General features: G+C 36.9%; 1 protein-coding gene across 1 annotated transcript; it reads right to left on the reverse strand.

Moving 5' to 3' along the window:
- Positions 1 to 31: 31 nt before the first annotated feature.
- On the reverse strand, positions 32 to 27989 carry RAB11FIP2 (RAB11 family interacting protein 2; the record flags this gene model as incomplete). The annotated part of the gene is made up of 5 exons (XM_084265092.1): positions 27476 to 27989; positions 15825 to 16267; positions 14646 to 15108; positions 3825 to 3870; positions 32 to 259 (listed from the first exon to the last, which is right to left on the reverse strand). The coding sequence occupies exons 1-5, from the start codon at positions 27826 to 27828 to the stop codon at positions 32 to 34; spliced, it is 1533 nt and encodes a 510-aa protein (XP_084121218.1). The 5' UTR covers positions 27829 to 27989.

The following is a 27989-nucleotide window of genomic DNA, read 5'->3' on the forward strand; positions in this document are numbered from 1 at the left end:
TCAGCATAATTACCAGCAAGTATTGACTATCTTAACTTTTGGAAAATTTGCCAGCTTTTCGAGAAGGTTCATATGGCACTCTGAGAATACTAGGTGTTTCTTCCATCACTCTAACCAGCAGATTATCAATGTAATCCTCAAGCTCACGAATATGAGTGTCCTTCTTCTTAAGTTGCTCTTTATGTTTCACCAGCTCCTGCAAAACCTCTTCGTAAGTAAGGTTACGGTATCCTGCGGTGGCGTCGAAAGGATTTCCTTCCTATAGAGAAAAAACACCAGATTTTATTAAATAGTTCAGTGTTCTGACCAAACTGATGGTTTATGGCTTTTCATGTTTCTTACAACTGCCCCTTGACAGAAGCAATGTCTCATAGATGACATAACTCCATGTGCTCTAGAGTTTTTCCCTCCAACACTGGAGCAGATGACTGGGAATAAGATGCTTGGTTTAAAACATTTCCCATGCTGTCATCTCAGAGAAAAATACTGCTCTCAGAGAGCTGTACACATAGTGAATGGCCATAGGAGCAGTAACCACAAGAACAGTTATCAGGTCTATCCTGGGAAACCAACTATGTGTTAACATTAATTACAGGCCAAGAGAAAACTCCTACTGTAACTTTCTTGAGTACCTTTTGAACATATCACAGCAAAACATCTCCTTAGCTTTAAATGACATCAGCCCTCACTGTCTTTCATATTCTATTTTCAACCATCAGTGGTTCTCCAGGCCTTGGTCTCTGAATCATACGATAAAACTGTCAATTTTAAATTCCAGGTGAAAAAAAGGCCTACATCCCAAAGACAGAAATATGGACTACTAAAAGTTCTTGTTTGCTCTCTTTCAAGCAGGGGGGACCCAGATTTAAGCAATAGGAATTGTTTCTGTCATGATTTCAGATGACTCTGAAAGTGCAGGTCCTAACAGAGATGGACAGATTAGTCCCCTTAACAAAGGGCAACATATGACCAAAACACTGTAAACTTGAATGTTGTCTTCTGTGTCAAGTGGAATTAGCTGTGACCTTAGCTAACCAGGTTATGAAATATTTGGAAATGTATAACTGAGAAAATGGTTGTGAGAGTTGGTTTATAAAGTATTGGCATTCTTAGATATGCAAAGCAGTGAATCTTACTGGAATCAGAATGGAGTCATTTAAAAGATATGGAACCTCTAAGTAAAATAATCTATACCCCTCAAATCCTGCAACTCTTACAGGGCAGGAGAAGTACATAAGAGAGCTTTTGTTTACAGTAGAAATGTCATTAAAAATGATACAGCTTGCTCAGCTAGGGAGCACAGCACATAATAAAGTCATACTCATTCTTCTTCCATGCTTCGTTCTTTTCCCTTCCTTTTCTTTCTATGCAGCTCCAGATTTGCACACTGGCATATGCTGAATCACTACAATATACAGGCGGCCAAAGTTTTCAAATAAACCCAATTAAAAGTGATGGGGCACTGCAAATAGGCTGAAGTACGACAGATCAATCAGCCTCTCTCCATCAATTATGTTCTAATAGTGCATCTTGAAAATGTGTGCCTTTAAGAGTTACTCACGAGATACTTGATGTTATGTTTATGTATGTGTATCCAGTATTTTAAACTATATTATCAAGTTACAATATTGTAAGTGATCAATAAATCCCACTCTATTAACAGTGAAATTTATAAATAGGTTAGTAGTTGATTTCCAACAAGTATAGAAAAGATAATAACTTCACTTTGTGTTCATTATAATTTTAGCACATTTTCTACAAGAAGGAAGCAAAATTCTCTCTTTATGGGACTAAATCTCTGTACACGTTGGAAGAGACATCATTAACACTTCCACGTCTAAGATACAGGGTTTTCCTAATTTTCTGATTTGGCAAAGGAACAGGAATTAAGATGCAATAATGACTTCAATTATTATATAAAATTTACTGGGAATTTGTGTGTAATATATATGCTTTAAAAATGTTTTGCCATACACATGCTCTATATAGCTCTGGAGCGGGGAGAGGAAAAAAGATATCACATTAATTAGATAAAATTATATTTAGGTTTTATATATTTTGATTTTGAGCAAATAAGTGACACTGAAATGTATAAGGCACAATTATATCTTTACAAAAATAGCTACTAAAACTTTATCACAAAAAATTAACGTTACAATGAATTATTAAGGAAAAAAAGACTCTAAATAATAAGCTAGGCAAAGACTGACTGTCACAGCTCCAAAACACTACTGGGGTACACACTGGCAGCCAGAGGAAACGGAGCTTGGTAACATGAAGGCCTGGCAATCTCTGATCATCTCTTTATTGTTCTAATGAGGAATTCTGCTCTGGGAATATCATCGAAGCTACTTTCACATCTTTTGTCCTACTTACTTCATCTTCCTTTCAGTTCTTAATTAGGCCTTAAAGAGCTCATGCTGCCCTTTCAACTGGCTACTGCTCCCATTTAAACACTGCTTTCCAAGACAGGTGTTGGCACCAGAGTAGAAGACATACAAACATAATTACTAAATGTGATGCACAAGGAAGAAATATAATAACTTGGTGAGGGCTATTATTGCAGAACCTAATAATAAATTACTTCAAACACCTTAGAAAGCAATCTTGCATATTAAAAAAAAAAAAAAAAAGAATTCAAATGGTTTCATTCAAAACTATGGCTGAGATATAGTTTCTTCTCCTCCTAATTTGTATTTTGTATTAAATGAGCACCACCTCATAATCCTACAACTGACATTTAGGATAGCTGGTATTCCAAAAGAAAAAAAAATCATCAAGGATTTCTTTTATCACCTTTAAATCCTTTAAATAAAACAATTCACATCTTGTTTCTTAAAAGAATTAAACTGATGCTTTTACCAGCAATAAATTGCATGATTTGAGGTAGTACATTTGCAAGCACATAGAAACTGTAATTATGGTGACTTTACAGACAATAGCTGCTAAGTTAAATCAATTTTTTTGATGTCGCTTCTTGTCAGAGATTAAGTAACCGCCTGGTAGAATTCAGTTTACTATCTGATCAAAGGCAGCCTTCATATACTCTGACATCTCCCACCAGTTACTTACATTATAAAAACTCGGGCATTTACAATAACATCAAATGCTATTACAAGTCATTTACATAAACCAGCAGAAAACAAACAGTACAAAGTCATATTTGCTTGTGAAAATTGTTTTCTATATATTTTAGAGATTGAAAACAAACCCACTTTTAGAGATTTCATCTATTCACAGAACAAATTCTATAAGACCACATTTTCCTTCAAAGACACTGCATAGGAAATTTTTTGGTCTTTTCTCAGTACACAATTTATTCTCGGTCCTTTTAGAGTCAAAAGAGTATTTTGAATAATAATTGCCAGCATTCCTATTTTTAGTGGTTTATGGGAGAGCGTTCATTAATCATTTGTGTTATTAATCCTGTCATGTCTCAGGTCATTATTTCCATTTTAATGGACCACCTAAATTGACTGTCCTCAAGTCTCTGACTACAGCGACAGGACACTCCTCTTAGGTCAACTAATACGTCACTGCCTACTGTACAGCTCCTCACTTGAACATCACTTCTCCACAGTCATCTGAAATACCTCAAAGCAACAGCTTCCTTTTGATTTTCTGTGCAAAGATTTCATTTTTCCCTTCTTCTCTACATCATCTATTCTTCTTTATTTCCTAATCTGTATTGATTTCCTAGATTTGCCAAAAGAACCCCCCCCCCCCCCATTTCCTTAAACAAGAATAATATCTTCTATTGCACCCACCACACCACCAACTAGCTGGCATTCACTGATGCCTCTCCGCAACACTTCGTAACTCACCATTGTTTTCCTGAGGTCTCCAATGCCGGAAGGATTCATATTAAAACTGGGAGGGGAGAAAAAACCAAAATCCCAAATATTAGCAGTGCATTCTCATCTGACCAGCACATCTACTAGAAGTACTATACAGCTATAAAATATTTAATCTGATTTACTTTCTTGGTTTGTTGAACTTCTGAAAAACAGGCAAATATCCAAAGTTAATGGAAACTTTCATATATTCACTATTTTTTGTATTTTTCATATTCCTTTTGTTATAAAATTTGAATGAGTAATTAAAAATCCAAGAACGGATATTACAGGTTGGACTTCCCTCAATCTTCTCTCTAGACTTACATTCAAGCTTCTAAGCAAAACCAGAAACTTTAAATGAAATATTCTGGAAAGAGGTCCCTGGGATGAGATCAGTATTGAACAACAAACCCTCACAGACTAATGTGCATTCCCAGCTTTCGTGGCAGCTTCTAGAGGAAAAAAAAGGTCCTTTAGAAATTCAAGTGAGATCACCAGCTTGAGTCAGAGCTGAAAAGCCATCTTCTGTAAGCATCATTTGTTAAAACTGAGAAAACAATCTATGACTTTACAAACCCAGCAATCATCCTATGTATCCAGAAAGCAAAAGCTACTTCATGATTTTCTTGCGTTGATAATATTTTCTTCCTCAATTGCAGAAGTGCAGCTGTCACTAAACACAGACATTGTCAAAGTGTCAGGTCTAAGAAATGGTCCACTGGTCTCTCAGGTTGATGGAATTATTTGCAAATATCTTTTAAAATCTGTGCTGCTGTGTTCTTATGCACTTGCCATAGCAAGTTTGGAGAGAAAATCTGAAACTGTGTTCACTTTGTCTATGGCTAACAAATACTATTTACTTGGTAGCACCACATGTGTCATTATTCTTTCATCTCAAAGACTTAACTATTCAGATTACACATACTGGCTGTCAGGCCTGATGCTTGTTGACAGAATAATGCAAAAAGTTACACAATTATGTTTACAGTTTTTCATTATTTTAAAGGTAGCTTCAAGTAAGGAACGTGTTTTGTAACTGTCCATCACTCTGTCATCTGAGTTTACAAGCCATAAATTTTTTTGCTGTAAAAAATATTTTTTACATTACAATTACTTTTTACATTAGATTTTTATTTTTTATTCTGTACATTATTTTCCATTTCCAAAGCAGGCAAAGCTTTTGCTCATACAGAAGTCCCACAAACCATCTGCTGGACTGAGGATATTAGATGGAAGATTGGATTACACCAACAGTCACAACTAGAAATCAAGAGGTGTCTGATGAATGAAATTCTGGCTAATTCCCATTATACCTGTTTGTAACAGTGATCTGCAGCAGTCTGCCTCGTTTGCTGGAGACCAGTTTTGAATGAGGGGGCCTCTTTCATCGGGTATTGTCTACAAAGCTAAAGGCAGGAACCCTCCCTCGCAGCCCTCCTTTTAGTTTCACACTGATGTGTCAAACACATGATGAACTCGCTTCATTCACGGCTGTCTTTTGTGATCCCAGGACAAAAAAAAAATGAGTGAACTGAACTGGATCGAATTAGCTTGGTGAAAACCAAGAATGTCTCTATTTAACGAAGTGTGGCGTTAATTTGGGATATCTTTCTTTCGGGACTGTTTCCTCATGTTAGACAAGATATAGAATAATACGGCCTGACTGCTCAACTGAGTGACTTTCTGAAAGGTTAAAAAAGCAAGATCTTTCATTGCCCTGAATGACTTTATAGTTTCTGGGAAATCAGTTCTGGGAGTCTATTTCATAGCAGCAGCTTAAAAGAAAAGCAGTAGTTCTGAGTCTAAGAAGTAGAAATATAATTCCCTGGCAACACGGGCTAATATTTTTTGTTGTTGTTAGCTAAAAAACCTGCAATCGTTTCCCTATCAGTGCAGAACTGCAATTACAAAAAGCCCATCTGTGTATTTCACATGAAGCAATGAATGTACTTGCAAACACAAAAAAAAAAACCCTATTAAATAAAATATTCACCAATAAAAACCCAAACCCCGTGAATGGTCTTACTCATATTTTTAAAGAGATACGTACAAAATACACTGCTTATCCAGCTTCACAAGGAAGAAAGAGGTGCTGAGATTACATATAGCATTTTTTAAATCAGACTGTCTGCTAGGTAAAGGTGGGAGCCCCACAGGGATTCCTGCCAGCGCTCCCATCCTGAGGTGAGCATGAGCAGATGCAGGCGCTCACTGCTGGACACATAATTCACTGTCCAAGGACCATGTGATACCTCAGAAGAAAATACTGTAAAATTATGGATACATACAGTTGGGGGAGTTGCATGTATGGTGAACTCAAATTCATGAGGGCGTTTACTTTTAATGTAAAATTCATCCCTACCTTTACAGCCCCAAAGTTACCATCTCATGTGATGCTGGAAATAGCTTACAGAAAACACACCTCTAGGACCACAGCCCACATGCTGTACAACCACCTGCAGGCTCCTTCGAGCAGCCCTTCCTTCTACTTCCTAAGAGCATTCAATCATTGATCTAAGCAATTAAAAACAAATAATGCCCTTTTTTACCATGCTACAATCAGAGTTCACTGTAGTATCAGTAGTTCCAGTCCCATCTCTGTTTCTTCCCCAGGGTTTGATAAATTGGCAGGGAATTTTTGCAAAAGAAGCATTAAAAAGCTGTTCACAGCTTGGGAAAAGAAAAGTTTCATTTGTTTTTTTTTTTAAAGCAGTTTACTGTGAACAGTGACTGAAAAAAACCCTGGCATTGTGGGGTTCTGTAATTATTGTTTTTCAATTATGATGCCTAAACTAAATTTGCTGAGTTTAGAAGTAAAATGATGATTCTTTTCTAACAAACAGACTTTTTGCCAACTCACTCTGAGAAGTACAAACTGTCATTCACACTGTGTGTAACTCCCAGGTGTTGTTACATCTGAGTAATGTCTCCTTACTGGATATACCTTCTAACCTACACAAACAGGCTTGTCTTCTACTCTTTCTGCTGACTGACAAGAGCTCATTCTTGCTCCTGCATCCGTCATGTCAAGGAATCAGTTTATTTTCTAGCTCTTTCACTTATTCAGAGAGGACAAGTCCCCTTCTCCACCACCGAGGAGTTGCACTGGCCTCAAGGTGATGTCCCAGGTCTCATAATGATTTTTAACAGTTTCCCTCTTACAACCAATAAACTTTCCTTCTAACCATCTTCAATAAAGGAACTAGTGAAAGGGATGTAAATTACACCAAACATTCAAAATCAGCTGCAGCAGGATCACGCAGGTGGCACTGACCAAACAAGCCACCCAACTTCTACATCACCCCTAGGCACTGGAAGCACAGATTTCTTCAATCTAGCACAGCAATTAGTTTGTCCCCCATTTTATGCATGTGGGGAATTCAATTAATTTCCTTAAATGTTACTTTATACCAGATACTTTTACCCAGCTTAAATAATAACCATTGTTTAATTTCTATGGATATAACTTTTTATTTACCAGTACATTGTTACTGAATATTAAAGTTTCATCCATTTTCTGGGGTTTTATTAGCTTGGATTTCAATTTTAGCTCACCTGAGATGAGAACCCTTTGCTATCACCATGTTACTGGGGGAAGAAAAGTGATGAGAAATAAAACCAGTATAAACTATACCATAATGCTAATTCTGTGGAGTGGTTTGGATGACTGTTTCATAATCACAGCAAGCATATTATACTTTCTTGTTATTCTCCCTACTTAAGTACATTTCATTAGAACTACATGAAACTCAATTTTTTTAAATAACACCTATTTTTTATGAGGTAGTTAAGTACTTACATTGCGTGCTGATCATTTGCAGTTTGTGCAGATACTTCAACACAGTAGAGTGGAGTTCAGGATGTATTACAAGCTCAAGTTTATGACTGGAGCTTGTAATTTTCTCTTTTGAAGTTTAATGGTAGTTAAAAATTCAAACATTAGATCTAGTGGCTGCTTAAATATTTAGCTTTTAAATGCCTAGAGATTAAAACAATGTTTAAAAAATCTTTCCTATAGCTGATTTAAACATTTTAGTGCCTGAACCATTTACTCTGACAACATAATGAATGGGAATCAGACTCCTAAATTATGCTGTATTTTCTTATGAGCAAAAGCTTTTTAGTTATCTTTTGCTATTCGTATGAGCTATATGAATAGCAATTCACTACTAGAAATTAAAACTAGGATATTTACATTAATTGCTACTATTCAAAGTACTGAAATCTTGTATGTTAACTTGACATCATGTGAACTATCCCCTATACCAATCAGCTTTCAGGTTTTTTCCTTTAACATGGAACATCTATGTGCAGGTAATTAGCAAAGCTCTACCATGCTCTTTTTCCATTTGAGTTGAAATATTATTCCTGTTCCTACTTCTCAGTCTTTGGACTGATTCTTATTACATTGTTTAAGCGTTTCTCTGGATTCTTACAACATATATGAAAACCTTGAAATATCAGGACACAGTTTAAGTTATTACCAATGTACCAGAAAAACAAAAGAACGAAATAAAATCAGATAGTTAATGAAATTCAGAAACTTTCCATAGAATATTATTAGCCTGCTGTGCCTGGCAATGCAGACATCACTTTATACAGGAATAACTGTCATGTCTGGCAGCTAAGAAACTATAGAGTAAGCATATTACCATTTATTTCCCAATCAGATTCTGGGGAACATCACTTAAGACACTTCACTATATAAATTGTCCTGCTGTCAAGCCATGCTCCAAGGCTTTCTGGAGTCTCTGTAACCCCAGGAGGACATAATAAGAGTGTCAAGTTTTGTTGCTATCACTCCATTTCTTAATATTACTATTAAGTCTTGAGCCAAGAGTTGAGAGACTGGACCAAAACCCCTGCACTTTGAATGCAAGGCACTTTTTGTTTGCAAATCATTTCTTCTTAAGCTACGTATTCTTTACATAGATTACTTTGGAAATGGTCTGTTCACAAGTATACTGCTGCACTCTAAGGAGCCATTTGACGATGGCAGAAAGCTCTTCTTTATGTTACAGTTTCAGAATACAGTCTGAGTAATGGTTGTGAACAATATGCTCTTCAAGGGAGCAGACTCTGCTCTTGTAGCCCACGTCTATCTCGAATGGAGTGCAGTAGAAACACAACAATGCAACTATACAGGAAAAAAACCTTTCAATTAAAAAAAAACTTTAAAAATAAAGAATTTTGGCTTTATGGATAAACACCTTCATTTTAAAAACATATGAACTTGAATTCCACTATAGGCTGGTGACCAAGTCTTAAGTGTTTGATACTACTGGAGACAGAGGAAGGGAAGCGGATGCATATGGAGCTGTATTCATGAGCTCTACCCCAGAATTCTAGCCTTTTCCTTCCAAAAAATAGAAGTACCATAAAGCAATGGCACTTGTACTTGCTGGATACATTACTTGTGCAAATTCATTTATTATTCAGGACTTACAAGACATTCTAAAAATTAAAAGTGATCTCTCACAGTGTGTTCAACTGAATCTTATTTTACGTTTCTAGAAAAAAACCAACAGTTTTACATAAAAAGTTAATACTTGTAAGCATTTAAATATTCCTACTTTTACTAGGCAGTTGTGCTATGACTAAAAAGCTAATGAAGTTTTATCCTCAAGAGACCACTAAAGAACTTTTATACTAGAATTTGTGCCAGCACCTCCCCTAAAAGACCCTGCTATTAGAGATTAATCAAAGAGATCAACCAATCCTAAAGTCAAACATTGTATTGAAAATTCCAGAATAATTTTTAAAAGCCTGAAAAAATAGCATTAATTCTTAGTTCTTATAATGAAGCAGGAAAAAAAAAAAAGTTCATCAATTGCATATAGTTTCTGCATTTGTTAATAAACACAAGACAGACCAAGACTCTTGGATAACTTCTGCTTGTTTTGTTATTTCCTCTTACCTCTCATATACATTTAAAGGTATTTGTTTTGTTGAAAGAACATTCAATCAACAGCTTTACCCCACTGAATTAACAAAAATTAGTAGCCTACAGGATAATTAATGAACCATCATAGACTATCTACCTATCCTATAGATAATCACATTTGACTAGAAATAAAACTAGTCATATTTCAGGAGAGACCTAAAAAAATCCTTTAATTTCAAGCAAAACAGTGCAGAAGTACACTGTCCTTAAAATAAGACATGCTAATGCTGACAGAGGACACAAAATTCTGGAAATGGCATCATTCACCTGATGTCATTTTTTGACTGAGAAGCATACAGTAAAATGTCAGAGCAACTTTATTACTCAAGCAGGCAGAGTAATAAACTTGTTAGGGATCAACATTTCTGAACAAGGCACAGAAAAATGAAAAACAGTGAGCTGCATTGTACACAGGGAGAGGATGACCCACTGGGTAAAGAAATACACAGCCACTACAACCCTTTGCTCTCATCAGGCAACTTCTGGGGGTCATTCCAATGGAGCTGTGGCCAGTAACTGAGCCACTGGCACATCATATGTAATGGGCGAGACTGAAATAATTTCACAGTCATTTGTCCCTGATGATGTTGAATTTATTGCACTAATAACTTATCTTCACTGTGGTTTAAGCTAACAGGTTTTACTTTACAACTGCAGCTGACTAGAGCCAGGCACCTGGTCTATGAACACAGCTCAAGTGACTAGAAGTAACCTAGAGATTCAGAGTAACACCCTGACTTCCCAAAGGCTGCTCTGACTAGTTGACCATCATACATTTCAGGAAATATTAAAAATTTGTATGTAAGAGGCATCAGCTGTTTTTTTAGACCTAATATAAAATGCTCCAAACACACTGCAGTTATGAGTGCTCATGTTTTCATGGCACCTCCCTTCCTCCCACCCCCAAATCTAAGGATGGACCTATTAAATGTTTGATAAGAACAGGCATCACTGGAGAGGCAGGCAGCTCTCACAGGGAAGTGTGACGACAGTATGGGGGAGAGACACTAAGAAAAATAACCACATTCAGAAATGACAGACAAAGAAAATGCAAAAGGGATAACTTTAAGGGTGGGGATATTTTTAAGTTGCAATTTGAAAAAAAAAAGGCTGAAGAAGTAAAAGAACACAGAAAAAAATTAGTATTTTTGTATCTATGTTCCAATTGATTACTAATGTTATAAATATGAGCACTATTCATTGTTGTTACAGTGAAAGCCAGTAAGATCCATGTTTCTTTCTCCTCCTGTATTCCCTCTTCAATAGTTTTTAGAATGTAACATACTCATTGCAAGACCATGAGATAAGCATAACCAGTATGTAGGCACAGGTTTTATCTTTTCCCTAAGTTTAACAATACTTAGATCATTTAAGTGGTACTTTAAAAGTATTTTGCTATTGCTTATCTCTATATATGAGTATATCTCTATATATGTGTATATATCTATATATAAAATACAGATAATATTTCTTAGAAAACTCCCAAACACCTATCAATTCATTTCCCTGATCTGGCATTTGATCAGACTAGTAACAACCTGTCAGCTTTAAATATCAGACTATTTGTTTCCCTGTGTCCAGTGCCTAAGATCTTGTTAATTACCTAAACTCTCTTTCTGTAGGTCTTGTTAATTACCCGTCTCCTGTCTCAGAGGACCTTGTTAATAACTCGTACAATCTCTCTAAAAAGGTCCTAATAACACATTAAAATTAAAGATGCTTTTCTTTTAGCACTTGTCAAGTGGTGTAAATTGAGAAATTTTCACATCAGTTTATTAACCTACTGTAGTGTATTTTCCTAAACACAAACAATTTCAGAGAAATGATGCACAAGGTTTGGCCATGGCACAAAACAATCTTTGTTTTCCAGGAGTACCCTCAATTTCTTTAACTGTGTTCAATATGATCCACGTGGCTCCTGACTGCAAATTAACCTCTTGAGAGCCACGACAATAGCAGTAATTCTAAGAATGAGTGCAATTTAAGGTAATATTAGGTAAGAGTTCCAAAGCACAAAGACAAAACTATTGCTGGTAAATGTTGGCTAAAAATACTAGACATATTGTGTGCTTAAAAATTCTTCATTGGCTGTATGACATAAATCCTCTGGAGCTAGCAGGTTTTGTAATATTTACAAATAAAGGGTTTCTCATTTCACTGAGACTGCAGCGTTTTTAAACTGTCAAGAAATCAGCTCATAAATATCTGTATTACCCCTACACCAGACAATAAAACCTCTGAATCTGAACTCTTATGTAAAAACCTATCTATAAAATCGTTACAAAATACTAATTTATCCACTCAGCATTTGTAAGTGGTAACAAAATATCATCCCTATTTGACACACCAGGAGTAAGGAGACTAAGGGATTTAGCCAAAGCCACAGAACAAGCCTTTGCCAGAGCAGATATTAACGGAAATTAGGGGTCCATATTTTGGGTTTTCCTGGCAACTAGCATTATACACAAATGGCTTTTGTTTCACTTTTCCAAAATATTTCTTAAACCTTCTTGAAATAACCATAAAAAGTAACAGTAAATCATCTCCATCATCATCAAATAATCCTGGCTTTATTTCTTGATTTTAGGAAAAAAAAAAATAATCTCTAACTGTTCCTGAGCCACTTCTGTATTTTCTGTATCAGCTGAAAAACACAGAGAATGTGGATTTTTCCTCATTATTCTAATCAGTAAATAAGTGTAATTACTGACAGAGCATCCATACAGCCAGTCTGCACTTAACAACCAGGCGAAGGGCTATTCAGCAACTGTTCTGCAACTCAGCCATCAGGTAGGTGATGTTGTTACAAGCTGCCATTCTGCACAGCATTAGTGCTTAATCAACATCACCAAACACAATTAATTAGGATGGACTCGAGACAGAACCAAAGCTCAAAGTCACTGCAAACTCCCCCAAACTTTACATGGGTTCATCAGTGCTGAGAACCTGACCTTTACACTGTGGATGAAGGAGATGAGTTTGGCCATATGATCAAGGGAGGGGGAAGAGGGTTGCTGTGGGGTTTCTTCTTCACTCTTTGTGGTTCCAGTATGCTCCTGGAATACACCTTCCAGTTCAGTTTCATCAGCCAGGAATGCAGTTCACAAGCCCCTGATCTGTTCCATCACTCAAAGGCTTAGCTAAGTGGGGTTAACTGGACAATGCACTTGCAAAGCCAACTCCTCACCCACTCACAAACACTGATTTTGGACACACCTTAATAAAAAGATACTGCCTGGTTTACTTTGCTGACATGGTAGCCATCCAAAAGCTTAACAGCACTATGAGTAAACAGAAAGCGTCTCAAAGTCTAAATTCCCTGTGCATGCTTTCTGCATACTGAATTTGTTACTAAACCTCATTTATTTTGTGCCCACGGATTTATACAACTCTTTCTTCACAGTATTACTAGTTAAAAAAATTAAAAATAGATTCTATTCAACAAATCCTCCACAGATAAAAGGTAAACTTAAACTGTAAACTCATTAAATATGCACATTTTGCATTAGTTTTTACTTCAAAAGAACATCAGTGTACAAGATTCACTGGAAGGAAAGTGAACTTGTTCTGAAAAATTCCCACAGAACAGAATACCAGAGCATAAAGAAGTTGAGAGCTTCTAACTTAAATTATGGCAAGCTAGATATTCTGTAACAGCTGTCTTATAGAAAAGGTCAAAATGTTTACTATTTTTGGCTTTTTGAAAACAAAACATTGTCTTATCAAAAGTTTATGTTTACATAGAAGTCAAGATCTAGTAAAAGCCTCATACAAAGACGGGGAACAAATAACTAGAGTCCTTCTGAATGGGCACTGTGATGAGCTTTTTAATTACAAAATAAAGGAAAAAAAAATTCCATCATGATTACCGTTAAAGATTTATATTTATCAAGATCTGCTGCATTCAAGAACTTCAAAAGATTTCACTACTTATATCTAGCATCTGCCTGAATGCATTTTTTCATTTAAAAAAAAAATTAAATGCTATGTAATTTTAATTGTTATTTAAATTACTTCTCTTTAAAGGAGCTTATTTAAATGGGACTTTAACTTCTGACAAACCAAGCTACATTCTAACCTTACTCTAATCTAAAGAAATCCTTTATTAAATAAATAATATTCTAAGGCTCTGTAAACATGTTATTCAAGACACTAGGAACTGTCTTGGCTTGTAGAAGACGCTAAGAAGATAATTCACTGAAGTCTGAATTCACTGAGCTTCTAGGAACCAAATCTTTTCTATCACAGTTCCATCTCAGTTAATTTATCTAATTCACATCCATGATTATTTTTGTTGAGAAAATTATAAGTTTAAATGAGGAACGCGTGCATTTTATCCAAAGAATGAAACTGACTTGGGGTACAATGAGATCAATTTGTTCTAAAATCTTAATGAAAAATAAGAACAATTTTTTAAAAAAAGAAAATATTACTGTGTCATCAATTAAGGAATTAATAAATAGGGAAAGGTAAATTTGTTAGAGCCATGTTTTCACTTAAAACAAGGATTTATTTTACAAGATTAAAATTCCAGTTTGGATATTTTGAAACCTTTCTCTCTAAAACCTTGACTTTGGGCACTGTAATAGTTAGCAATGGGTGTTCAGTGAACAGGGATGACTTGCAGGAAGAACCCATTCTGAAACCCATCCCTTCCACAAACACAAGAATATTCACAGTACATGTTAATAATATGTTATTTCAGAATGAAATAAGAAGAGACATATAAAAAAATTTCACAGCTTTTACTAGAAACAGATAAGAGTTGACATAAACATATATAAAACACCAAGTCTGTGCTCCTCAATACTTTTCATTTATACAACATGTTCAAGATATCAGATGGAAACACAGCAAATACCTACCTTGACGATGCCAACATGCTCGTAGGCTTGAAGCTTGTCATAAACGGGTTAGTCGAATCGTAATCAAAACTCTCCTGATGAGTTTCACCAAACGCACTAGGTGACTTCAAGTCAGTAGAACTGTCTGATCCCCCGTTGCTAATTTTATCTGACCTCTTGCTATCTTTTTTTCCAGTCACTCTCTCAAAAAGACTAACTTTCTCTTTTTTCTCTTTTTTAATTTCTTTTCTGATTTCGAGGGGTTTGGAGAACAGACTGATGTTCTGATCCCACGTTGCTGGGCTTTCTTCAAACGGGTTCTTCTGTCTTGGCAGTGTAGCAAATTTTTGGGGTAACGAAGCACTCACATTGGTAAACGGGTCATTTTGTGCTTCAAGTGCAGTTTCATCAACTGTGCTGTCAAGCTGGTTCATTTTAGAAGTATCAACACTTAATGTCCTTCTATGTGGAGATTTTAGACTCCCTGCAAACAATCTGTCATTAGTATATTATCAATGAGACGTTATATCATAGTTTATGACATGCACAGAACACATTTTAGCTTAAGGTCTAGAAGCTTTGCAACTGAGTCGCAGTTCAAAACACTGCCAAGTAACTAAGCTATGTTAAAAAAACCCACCACCAAACCCAACAGCTGTGGCCTTGACTTCTTGGTCCAGAAATGTTTATGGATAGACATTACAGCAAACTTTTGTTTCCTGTGTGAAAACAGTTCTACAAAGAAGACAGCTGTGACTAGACTGCCATTCCAGACAGTGACAATAGTCTATTGCTGCATAATAACTTTGAACAATTAACAGTATTTTCAGTCCTTCATATAAGTTTAAAACTTTGATGAGAGTTTTTAACTTTCTAAAGAAACTTTTTTCTTTACAAGACATTATTTTGCCTACAGTTCCCTCCAGAATGCAACATTTCACTACAACATACACTCAAAGGAGGATTGAAGAAGAAAAAATATGAATTAACAGAAATTATGACCAACTTTATTCTTTAGGCTCTGAAACACCATTTATGAGTTGCCACCAACTAATGGAAGTGAAAAAAAATGGGCCAGTCGTAATTCTTAATTTTTTTGCCTTGTAATTTCTTCATAAACTAAATGAACAGACTTCTGAATGCTCTAATAGCAATCAGCTGTAATTATAAAGGTCAAGATTTAGTATGAGATTTACTTACCACCTTCATCAACCGAACCAAAGGATTCTAGCTGACGCCTGAAAAGATGAGAGTAGCCAACTGTGCTGGACTTTATTTTTTCTGAGGAGACATGTGATCCTGTTAAATCTGACATCGAATGAGCAGAGGATAGCCGCTGAGGTCCCAAAAGGAAAGGTTTTTTTGGTTTTGATTTCATTTGTACTTCACCACTACACACCTCTATGTTTGCATCGGGTATGTGAGTGCTTGGGATGATTGCAGAGGATGTATCTGAAAAAGTCCCATCATTTTTTCGACCCTTCATTTTGTCTTTTAGCTTAGCAAAAGGGGATTTGGTTTTGTCCTTCATTGACAAATCAAACATACTTGCTGTCATGTTATTCCTCATAAACTGAATATTGACCTTTATTTCTCCTCTGTCTTTAGTTCTCTTCCCTTGTCTGGACTCTAGGTGAAACCACCTTGAAGGAGAAAAAGAGCAAGTTAAGTTGTGTTTTCTGGAGGCTCGTCATTAAACTCTGGTTAGTCAGTTAATGCATCTATCTGGCTAGTATAATTTAGAATATGAAAACCAAACTCCATACCAAGTATTAAAACATTCCTGTACCACAAAACATCTTTGTCTACATTTGCTTTTGAAGAGAAAACTTCACAACTAAGCAAGCACAAGGCTCTTTGCACTGTTTATCTGCAGTGACAACCAAAGTCCATGGAAGCTGGCTAAACTTCATCAAGCTAACAGGCTCACAAATTCGCTTTTGTAAACAGATATACCAAATGTTCATTATAAATACATTTTGGTTATAATGTTCATTATAAATACATTTTATTTTTCTAAATGAACACTTGATACTTTTCAAGTGGCCTTAATTTAACAGTGGTGTACGTTACCTGAATGTATTCTATGTGCAAATATTTCATGTACTAACCTTTCCTCCTTTGATTTTTCTCTGGTTTACAGGCTAGCAGACATCTTTCCCTCTCTGTCCTTTCCTTCTAAACACTGATTAACATTTACATCAACTGCACTAGCAAATAAATATCTGAGACCCCTGAAGGGTCAACTACCATTTCAGTTCTGCAACTGCAACCCCTACTAACATTGATGGCAACTCCATAAGCACCAGTGACAGAACAGCATGTGTATCTTAACATCCCTTCTTTTGCAGGTCACCAGTCAGAAATACTTCCACAGCCTCTGAAACCATGACACAAACCCCTCTACCTTGAAAAACAGATCAAAGGTGTGACCATCTGTTTAAAAAAAAACAAGTGTGCATTTTTTGCCAGGTCCAGCAAAGGCTTAATTGTTATCAAAGTGTCTTATTCGTTCCCTAATGTGCTCCATTGTCCCATCGCAGCATTAGTAGAATTACGGCTCAATCTTCCTTCACCTAAATGAATGACTGACAGACAATCCCATCTCAACACTCCTCACACATAGTGTTTTCCTACTTAAAAAAGTTCTCTAATCCCACTGCCAGAAGAAATGCAAACACATGTGCTAATGCAATGGTGCAGTATCACAATGAAGTAACTTTTGAACTGGAGACTAAGAAATGAAATAGCCTATCAGCACAGATGCAAAATTGATTATGCAGTTATACATACATACATTATTCAATACTGCCAAATATAGAAAACAAGGTCAGGAAAGGAAAAAAAAAATAACCCTCAATTTCCTTTCTGATTTCATAAATATTTTTAAAGGCGACAGCTCAAACCAAATTTTCAGACAGAGATACCATTTTCTGGAAAGCTGTTGAAAAAATACTTCTGTAAGTGACCCAACAAAGAAATAAAAAAAGGATAAAGAGTGTTGTGACTTTTTATGACTTTTTTTGTTACTCTGTAATGTCCAAAAGATTTTATATCCTCTATTAAAGTAGAATAATTAAGAAATCAGACTTTCTTTGTCCCAGCACTGGACAATATGAATTCAGACCAGTAGATCCAGAAGTTCAAACTGTTGGGAAGACAATTAAGCCTTTAGGAAAGGAGTTTTTCTTCTGTTGGGAGGTAACTTCATTTAGGTATTTTACTGAAATGCAAAGCCTAAAACATTACTTGCCTGAAGAAGATGGATCATTTTTCCTTTTAGTTAATAACGTTTCACTTCTTGGTAACTGATTCCAGAAACACTTTAAGTCATCTGTAGAGTCATTACAAAACCCGCACACAACAGAACCAAGAGTAAATCTTTTTTGTGATAATAATACAGCAGTAACTGGAAGACAAGAAAGCTGACTTTCTCCAAATCTTGTCTTTAAAAGAAAATGTATTCACAAATTCTCTTAAAAAAAACCCCAGAACACTACAGAACCTTAATGAGCAAGCCCTTGCTCAGATAGGTAGTGCCCGTGCAAAAAAAAAAGCCCAAACAAACCAAAACAAAACCCAAAAACAAAACCCATTGTGAAACTGAGAAAGACATCAAGTCATCACTGTGATTCCTTAGACAGACATTGAGCTTAAACTTTTGAGTGTTTTTAGAGGCTTAACAGGCAAAGAGGACCTCACTATTTGACATTCAAATTTAATGGATCAGGCTACAGTATAAGAGAACATGTTGCTCTTCACGTTCCCTCCCCTCGCAGGTCTCAAACATTAAGACTCTTACCCTGGTAAGACAGCTGAAACTTCCTATGTTACTTGGGAATTAGCAAAACTTTAAACTGATGTATGACACATGCTAACTTAGTTTAGAACAGTATCAAGAGATAAATTCTTCAGCTTTTGCTGAGTGGAAGGAAGCCTTTTCTTTTAAAGCTTAATTTAACCCAGTTATTGACATTCTTATCATGAATCAACAACCCTGTGTTACTATCAGTACTCACCTGCAACTGGCATACCTCCATGTTATTTTGACATTCACCAGATCTGAAGGGGAGAATTACAACACACAACTAATACACTGTCTTTGCAGCTTGTACATTTGTTTTCAAAGTCAAGTCTGAAGAACTTGACACTAACAAGGAGTTCAGCTGGGAAAAACTCTCCTCACCCTAAGAAGTGCACATAACGTCCTATGGGACTGGACCTCATACCTGCTGGGACCAACTTCAATACTACCACTGATTCCAATAGAATTTAATCATAAAGTCTTTACTCCAGCAAGATTCCTCTGGAATTCAATGGAATTTCTATTTGAATAATGATTGCTGGATCAAATCTTTGTATAAAACCCAGATATTTAATTTTCATCATCATTTCAAGGAGGTTTCTTTGTTACCTTGGAGAGTTTGTCTTGTTTTAGTTATTATGAAGGTTCCAGATGCTTCAGCTCGTAACAAGACAATATGAGAAGCAGACTCAAATTATTATTTTCTTCAAATTCAAAAGTAAATAATTACTTTTTTAAACAGATGAGAACAAATGCAGGCAATGTGAAGGAGCAACAGAGGCTGTAAGTGTTTCTTATTAGAATTTGTTTCTGCAACACATGGGCGTGAGCAACAAATAGAAAAAACAGCACTCTGTGTAATAGAAAAAAGAGCTGGAAAATGAAGTCCACTGTTTTCAGATAACAACATTTGGGTCCTAAAATACTAAATTCCACTATACCACTGCCAATTTCAAAAATTGTAATGTATTATAAAAGCCAATAAAACTTGCTATTTTGGTTTTGTTTACAGTACTTTTAGCCACAATAAATGCTCCATTTGTCAGGCTGCCATGAGCTTATTCTATCGAAAGCCTGTACAAAGTAGGAAAATAGCCAATAACATACATGAACAAAACAGGGTGGCTTTTATGAGAGCAGATGCCCTTTTATTTAATAACCAAATATTACATCCAGTCTTGCAGACAGTCTTTATTTAAACAGACCTTGTACAAAGTCTGGCAAATTTTTCCAACTTCAAAGGAAGCCCTATTGCCTTCTGAATCACATTCATACTTCTTGCTCTCACCTTCAAATGGACTGTAGAACAAGGTCCTCCATACCCCCTCTAATTTCAACTATTCCCCTATGGTTTCCATCAGAACAATCCATGCTGCTTCTTCTCATCTGTTTTTGAGTGCACTAATGGGCTTCACCTGACTTGCACAGGTTTCCAATCATTTTTATTTTCTCAGAATTATATAAATTGCCACTCTGCAATGCCAACAGTTTGGTTTTTTTGAACATGTAAAGAGAAAATCCAGATTCAAGGCTAAATAGAAAGAATTCCTGCTGCCGAGTCAGCCCTGAAAAACTAAACCCATCTCTTAGGAAGTTTGGTTATTTTCTAACAATGAAAAAAATAATTCTGGCCATACCTACAAACAGGGGTGGAAAAAGCAAACTCTCTTATTTCTAAGAAAGACAGGAACCATCTTCCACATACTATGACAGTAAGTTGTGTAGCATTAACAGTAATGAACACTTTAGCTTAGAAAATGTAGACAGGAAGAGTGAAGGAGAAAGCTGAAGGAACTGCTAAAAAGTTTGCCTATTCCCTCTCAATAGCTAGTGATCTGCAAAGATGTTTCCAACACAATTTCCTCATGCCGTTCTTTTCCTTCCCTTTTTCTGATTTAAGTTTTTCAACTTTTAATTTAACTTTTCCAACTCACTTTTCTTTAGTAACATTACTCTCAGTGCACCCTTCAGCCTGCAGTCAACAAATATTTTGAAACCAGTACCTTGCTTCTCTTCTCCTAATAGCTGGAAGCTGATGTCATTGTGTCTTATACTCCAAATCTGCCCCAGAATTTGACAGTTCCACGACTTAGCAGTTGGCCACCTGAACTTACTCTGCTCAGCATGTAACAGTGAGCAGGACAGGATGACAGGATAGGCAAGTAAAATAATAACAGTATACGTAAGAAAAAACACTATGTAATTACACAGTGTAATTTTAATTACATAGTGTAATTAATTTTAATTGTACACTTAAAACCTTAGCTGCCTCCAAAACCACCTGTCTACCAATTCCAATGGGAATAAGAAGTCTTCTACCCATCATGTTCAACCTGTGCATGACAGATAACCTTCTGACTCCATCTTCCTGTCAGTGTCAAAGATGGAAACTACAGAAGGGATTTTCCCACTCATTTTTGGGCTTTGCAAATATGCCACTCCGTCTTCACTCTACCAAGAAGTATCTATTGGGCTCACCTAATTTCACTTTGCTGGAATCATTAGATTGCACCCAAAGATGTTTGCAAAATCCTGATTTCAATTCACAAATTACTGGAGGAATTCTGCAAAAAGCCACATAAACCACAGCATCCACAAGGCTTCTAACCTTGCTTTTAGAAGTAAAATCAGCATCCTGATCTGCTAAGAAACTTTCATCTGCTACACAGTGATCTTCTACATCAGTGGGTACTTCTAAAACTACCCTACAAAAGACCATTGAAATCCCAATGATAGATCCATCAGCTGTCATAGGAAAAAAGTACTTTCTCATCTTAGATTACTACGTTCAAGCTAGACATAAGGAAGAAACTTGCTTCTCAAAATCCCACCAACATAAAAGTCCACAGCTAATGGATAAAAAACATCCAAAGCCCAGAACTGTTTAACATTCTCATAAGGAGCAAATGCACTTTGAAGTACATTTTGTGATAAACCACACAAATACCATACCAAAAGTCTGCCCCAAAAGTCAACAAGTAGGAAAACTAAGGCAAGGGGCTGCGCACAGACTGTATTATCTATGAAGGAAAGTGAGGATGAAAACAGATTATTTATTTAAATATGCGATGACAATCACAAAGATGAATACTATTACTTTCTGGAAGGCAACTGAAATGAGATACATAAAGTAGATTTTAAAAATAAGTATTACAGAGTGACATCATAACATCACAAAACATATGGGAACCGACACCTATCCCAACATCCCTACTAAGGGGTTAGCGAACACCAACTAGAATCAAAGGACTTAAGTGGTCTTAGCTGGTTCATTTATTACTTTGGCTAAAGACTATGTCTGAAATCTTTTATTTTAAAAACAAAATAACTGAAGACCATTTATTTCAGCCGAATGTGTGTGTGCAAGCATGTGTGAGCACAGAAAATGGAGAACTATTTCAGTCCAGATGGCACTCAGACTCTGACTCAGAATTACGACTCACTCAGAGGATGTGCTTGCATTTGTTGTTGAAATGTAAATGCTGGGATTATTACTAGATTATTTCAAAGTATTACTATTAAGGCTAAAAGTGGGCTCAACATTTTGTTTCACTAATTATCCTTCTCTTCAGTTCCTCACTACTAACTTCACTTCAGTTTTCACCTTTACTAAGTGGGTACCACAAAGGAGGTATAATAGCACAAATCTCTATGGATCCTCCAGGCTGTTCATTATTTCTGTGCCTTTGACAACTTTCACAGTTACTACTCTTCCCATTTTTGAGTGGAACGAGTTTCTTCTCTTACTTTAACCACACTTTGATAATTTCTGTTACAGCCTGCCATTTTCACTACTACTTTTGCCACATAAAATGCATGTTTTTATTTAAGACTCAAATATTTGTAAATAATGTTTATAATGTTTTGTAGGAGTATTTTCAAAGAGGCACTAGTCATTAACCACCAAGTCCTTGACAATCATACTATCTGTTTACTAGTAGCTCTTCATAATTCAAGTTCCATTCAAAGCCACCTACTTGAGCAATTGCCTCTTTCTTATGTTGCTACAGATGACAGAGACAGGACAGGGCAATGGCACAAGAAAGGAGATCCTGTCCATACCCAAGAAGGAGACTGTCACATTGATTTGGGGGTAGTCACACTATTCTCATATCTTTCAGGAAGCTTGGCAGCACGAGAGGATAAGTGCTTTACAACACAGGGGTATCGAACCCTGTCAATCGCTAATTCTTTTTAGCTATTTAATTTTTATTTGTTTCTATGCTGAGAAGCTGCCTTTGACTATTTTATAGAGTCAATGTAAGCAAAGAAGAAACATCTCTGATACGGCCAAGATTCCTTTACTGTACTATGCTCAAATAAGCATTTTTTACAGCACTGCTGCAATTTGGGGCTGGGGGATGTCTATGGGGCGTGTGTGTGTAGAACCAGAGAGAAGGTGAAGTCACAAATAAAAAACATCTCCTCCAACAAAACTTTCTTCAGAAATAATTCTACCATCATCTGCCCCCCTCAAACGTGTAACATTCCAGACAAGTGTTACATCAGCTGAACGTCTAGTAAAGGAGTGGACAATAAATACTGCAGAATTAGAGACTAACAAGGACAAAGCAAATGCAGATGAAATAAGTAACATCCTAGTGACAGACAATGGAAATTTGCTCTTCTATCATTGTGATCTCTTAGCACACTGAAGAAAAAAAATAAGCACAGTTGTTAAGAAAAAGCTACCGAAAAATACTTCAGTAAATTAAGACATGTCAGTAGATGAGTACTTTTTTATTCCATGTTACGCATCATCAGATCAGTAGTACTGTTAAGGCAACTATGAATTGTAACTGAATAGAAATGGTATCAAAAATTGATATATCCTTTAAAACAATAAATTAATTGATCATAATTTATATTTACACTGTAAGAGCAAAAGAGGTATATTTATTCTGCAGCAGCAGACCAAAAACATTGTCATGGATTTCTCGGGATGAATTAAAAAAACCCCACAGGATTTTACCACCAAAAAAAAATATCCAAACATGTCAGAAATCTAAGATCTGAAAAGTTATGCTAAATACACTTCCAATAAACCAGTGTCTCCCAAGCTTTTTTGAACTGTTAAAAATACCCTCAGTAAAATCTCTCAGCGTCTGGAGCCTAGTTTCAACCCTGGAGAAAAGTGCCGAAGAAGTAAAAAGAGCCTGCCCGTTTGCATCGCAGCAGAGATGCCAGAGACACAACTCTGTGAAGTTACCACTGTGTGCTGGGCACTTCTGCACCAATGCAGAAAGAAAACGAGTGAAGATCCTGCAGATGCTTTGGCTGAGGTCTCAGGAAGAGACCTAGTAAGAGACCATCTGAGCCACATCTGGATCTAACCGTTCCAGGAATTTTCACTTTTAAGAATTCAAAAAAATAATCGGTTTCAGAAAGAAAGAGAAAGGATGTTACGTAGAAAATTTCCACTATCAAATTAAATATACTGCTTTGTTTCATGAAATACTGTGTGAAATTAAGTTTTTCAGAACACAAGACATGCAAATCCTATCATGAGGCCTCTGCCTGAAAACTTTACTGAAGAGAATATGTTTCTTAAGGTATTAAAAGCAAGAAAAAAAAGCTGTACAGAAAACAAGATTATTTTTTCCCTAATACAATGTTTCTGAAGCTGCAGTGAATTTTTAAATTTATTTCTTCCACATTATGAAATATTAAATATATATATACACACACACACAAAAAGCTGAATGTCACACACCCCACAGTTTTCCTAGGAATTCAAAATCAGCTGGTAGCCTTCACTTCTCGTACCTCCTTACTAAAAAAGCACTAGGGAATTGCTGACAGGGTTCAGCATTGTGCAGAATATTAAATATCTTTTTTGCAATACCCTGGTGACTCTTGAGTCTGTCTCTTACAGCACCATATGTACAGCTGTGTTGGAAAGAGGAAGCTATTAAATATATTAAAAAGTAGAAATATTACCAATAGACACTTCATCAAATAACTGGATCTCATTCATCCCCAAACAAAGCAAGAAATGTTAAGGTTACATCAACATGAGAAAATAACTCTGGATTTAATAACACCACAAGCCTGTTGAACATATTTGAAAGTAAAAACATTGCTTAATAAAACAGATTAGTGTTTCTGAAACAATGACTATAGCTTTCAACCATCAGAATGCTTTGGTAATAAAGACATTGGACTTGGTCTTGAAAGGCACTGGGTATCTCAGTTCCCACACCGTAGTCACGGCTAGAAGGTCTTCGGGTCCTATATATATATTACCCTTAGTTTACTGCCAACACAGGACTAGGAATATTTTGTATCAAAAAGGATTTAATAAAAGGCGAGTAAGAAGAAAGAGCGTTTTGTTTGAGATCACATTTGCAAATATAGCCTTGAAAGTTTGCCCTCCTCCCACAGACACGTACAAATATTGCATCCATGTCTCCAGCGAGAGCTGAAAGGAGCCAGCAACAGCACGCACGCCTTCCACCACGGCATGCAACTAGACAACCACGGCACCTCTTCAAAGGCACCTAAACGCTTAGGGACTCGCATTTATTTTCTGCAAAAGTGAGTTGCAAAAAGGGCATTTTCTAGGTTTCCAAGCTGCTAAAGACACCGACAGGAAAACTGGACTTTCAGTGGCTCCTATCTCATAAGAATTTAAATCGACATTGAGTATGTGCTGCCAGAATCCCCCCCCCAACCACCTATCCGCGCTTTTACACGTGTGTAAGACTTTTACAAGCCCAGCTGTTCAGCTCTAGAAGCCTAACACCCATCAACTTTTAATAAGATTTGCGATCTTAAATGCTCAAGTAACTTCTGAAAACAGGACTCAGGCTGTTTGTAAAAATTCCCTCCCCCAGGCCCCCATCCTCTGCAGCACAGCTCGCAGGCAGAGCGCAGCTTTCTTGGGGAGCCCTGGTGATTTCAGCGGTGGTCCAGGGAAGCACCGCTGCAGGTTTCTACATCACACGAGTTCCTCTCTCACACTTCAGAGAAAGAAGTTAAAAAAAAAAATAAAGAACACTTAAGAAGCCCTTACGAAGCTAACTTCATAGAGAAATACCAAAGAGAGGTGAATGTTTACTTGGCTAGCACAAGGACTACGTTAATTGCCCCACTTATAAATTTTTGCAGTAACTTTGTAACAGACACCAATAGGACTTTTGATAAAATTGATGCAAAAGCCTATGGTTCCCCAAAGGGAAAAGAGGTTTCCTTACTCACAGCAATACATAAATAATTTACATCTTTTCCTCCAGTTTCTGAATACATATTTCTGCCTGGATTTACAAAGTTTTTACAGTTAGTAGCATTTCTACTTGATTCATTCACCTTTTTTTTTCCTGTAGAGCAGCTAGGTGTTCAAATTGAGGCAGTTGCCTACTGACTTGCAAGCTAATTACAACTCATGATTAAAGAATATTTAAGATGCATGTCTAAAGAGCACTGAAACTACTTGAATCAGGTGTAAATAGAAATTAAGACCCTAAGGCTACAGGCATTACCATGTATTGCATCAAGATAACTAGCTTGTCCTTAGAAAGATAAGTAATTATGAAGTATAATACCTCAGGTAATAATTCAGACCCTGAACCCACAAGACAATTCTGCATGGACGTGTTCTTTCCTATTATATGGTTAGTAAACATACTGTTTCACTAAAACCTTAGTTTACAAAAAAAACCCCAACTCCCAACAACCAGGGCAAAGAGAGTTTTGACTTGTCTTCGGTGCTTCTTCAACCTCAGCCTTTGCACATAAGCTGAAGCAGGTTTTGAGATGGTTTCTGCAGAAACAGTTGTCTCATCAGTAAGACCTGGCTGGTGTCGCTCATTTCTGCCTCCAGCTGCCCCATTCCAAAATGTGTTGGGAGGTTCCCACCACCCCAGCAGAGTCTGCTACAGAAAAACAATGCTAACCTCTCAGTCATTTTGATGCAAAGGCCAGCATCCTACCATAGACCTACCATCACCAACAGAAGAAATAACAGACTTTAATTTCAACAGCTAAGATTTGGGCACAGGGGCCTTTCTACTCTACTGAAGAGACACTAGAGGAGGAAAGACACCTGGAGCAGAAAGATTTGTCAGTGCTTATACGTCACTGCCAACATAGAGTGAGCCTGGAGGTCTCCATGCTGTTCTCAGACTACTTCTGTGGGACATGCATTGTTAAACCAAACACAAATGATGGAGCCACAGGCATGCCTCCAGTACGCTTTGACCTACACTTTATTCCCATGCACTTTGGAGGGTAAATTACAGTGGTACCCGATGTCTTTCTGCAACCATGTTCTCACTGGAAATTATAACAATTTTACTTGTTTAGTTGAAAAACCCAAAGAGTTAGATATGTTTACAGTTCAGCCCAGTAAAATGCAGTGATGCCTTTTCTTAGTTTTTTCTATTCCAGTGCCAGCAACTTTATTAGACAAAGACATATGAAGGTAATGATGGAGGCTACTACAATAGCAGAAAATTCTCTTCAGTCTTCCCCGTTGAGGCCTGCTGACCAGAGCAGTGTGAAGGATCTCAGCCTAAGACTAATGAGGATGAGAAAAGCGCTGCGGTAAGCCTGCATTAAGTCACAGTTCTTTGACCACTAAAACAGAAACATAAAATATTTAAAGATGCTTGGTTGCAGCAATTGATAGAAAACATTTTTAAAGAGAACAGCACCAGGCTCGAAGGGCGTCCGAGTCTCAAATATGGTTCAAACTAAGGTAGGAGTTGCATGAGGATATGGCCCTGAGCAGAACAAGGAAGAATCTTTAGAAAAACATGAATTCATGTTGCACCCAAGAATTTGTCAAAAAACGTTAATGTTATTGACAGTCATTCCCCGAGCAGAGAGACCACTGTGATTACAGTAAAGCTCTCTGGAAGAGGTCAGGCTGCAATGACATAACCGTGTATGTCAGGGTCTTTGAACACACACCACAGCAGAAAGAAGCATACTAATCCCATTTCAACATATGTTTACATTAAGGCTACTACTTCCCACCCTCCCCATGTGCAGGTGAACAACGAACAGAAAATGCAATGAAAAAAAACCAACAACCATCACTTACTCGGTTTTCCTTCTTTGCTTGTCCTCAAATATATCATTCAGACTTATCGCCACCTGTCCCAAAAACTTGTCCAGCCCCACCAGCGACCTGTGCATGACAATCAGGTACAGGATGTATTTTTCTGGATTCTCCTGCATGAGTAATCCAGGGAGCTCGAAGGAGGCCTCTTCTTTCCAGATGGGATCCAGGGTCTTCTCAGCCACCGAGGTGGAGTACTTCTCTTTGCCCAGCTGTATGATGGTGTAGGCGTCGTTGCTGCCATTTTTACCTTTTGGCTTCAGACCTTTGGCTTGAAGGACCGTAACTTGCACGTGAGTTGGGAACCACTTCTGGGCTTGCTCTGCCAACATCATCTCTGAAGATCGCAGCAGCAATAACAAACACTAAGTCTGTGAGTCTTCGAGTTAACTGCGTAAGGGCACTTACAACGGAGACACCTGTCAGGGGCTCAGCGCCGTCCTTCCTCCAGCGCTCCGCACCGCGGGTGACACTCCCCAGTCCTCAAGTTCCCCCC

This window comes from Gallinula chloropus (genome assembly GCF_964237585.1).
Source record: "Gallinula chloropus genome assembly, chromosome: 5".
Taxonomy (NCBI): Eukaryota; Metazoa; Chordata; class Aves; order Gruiformes; family Rallidae; genus Gallinula; species Gallinula chloropus.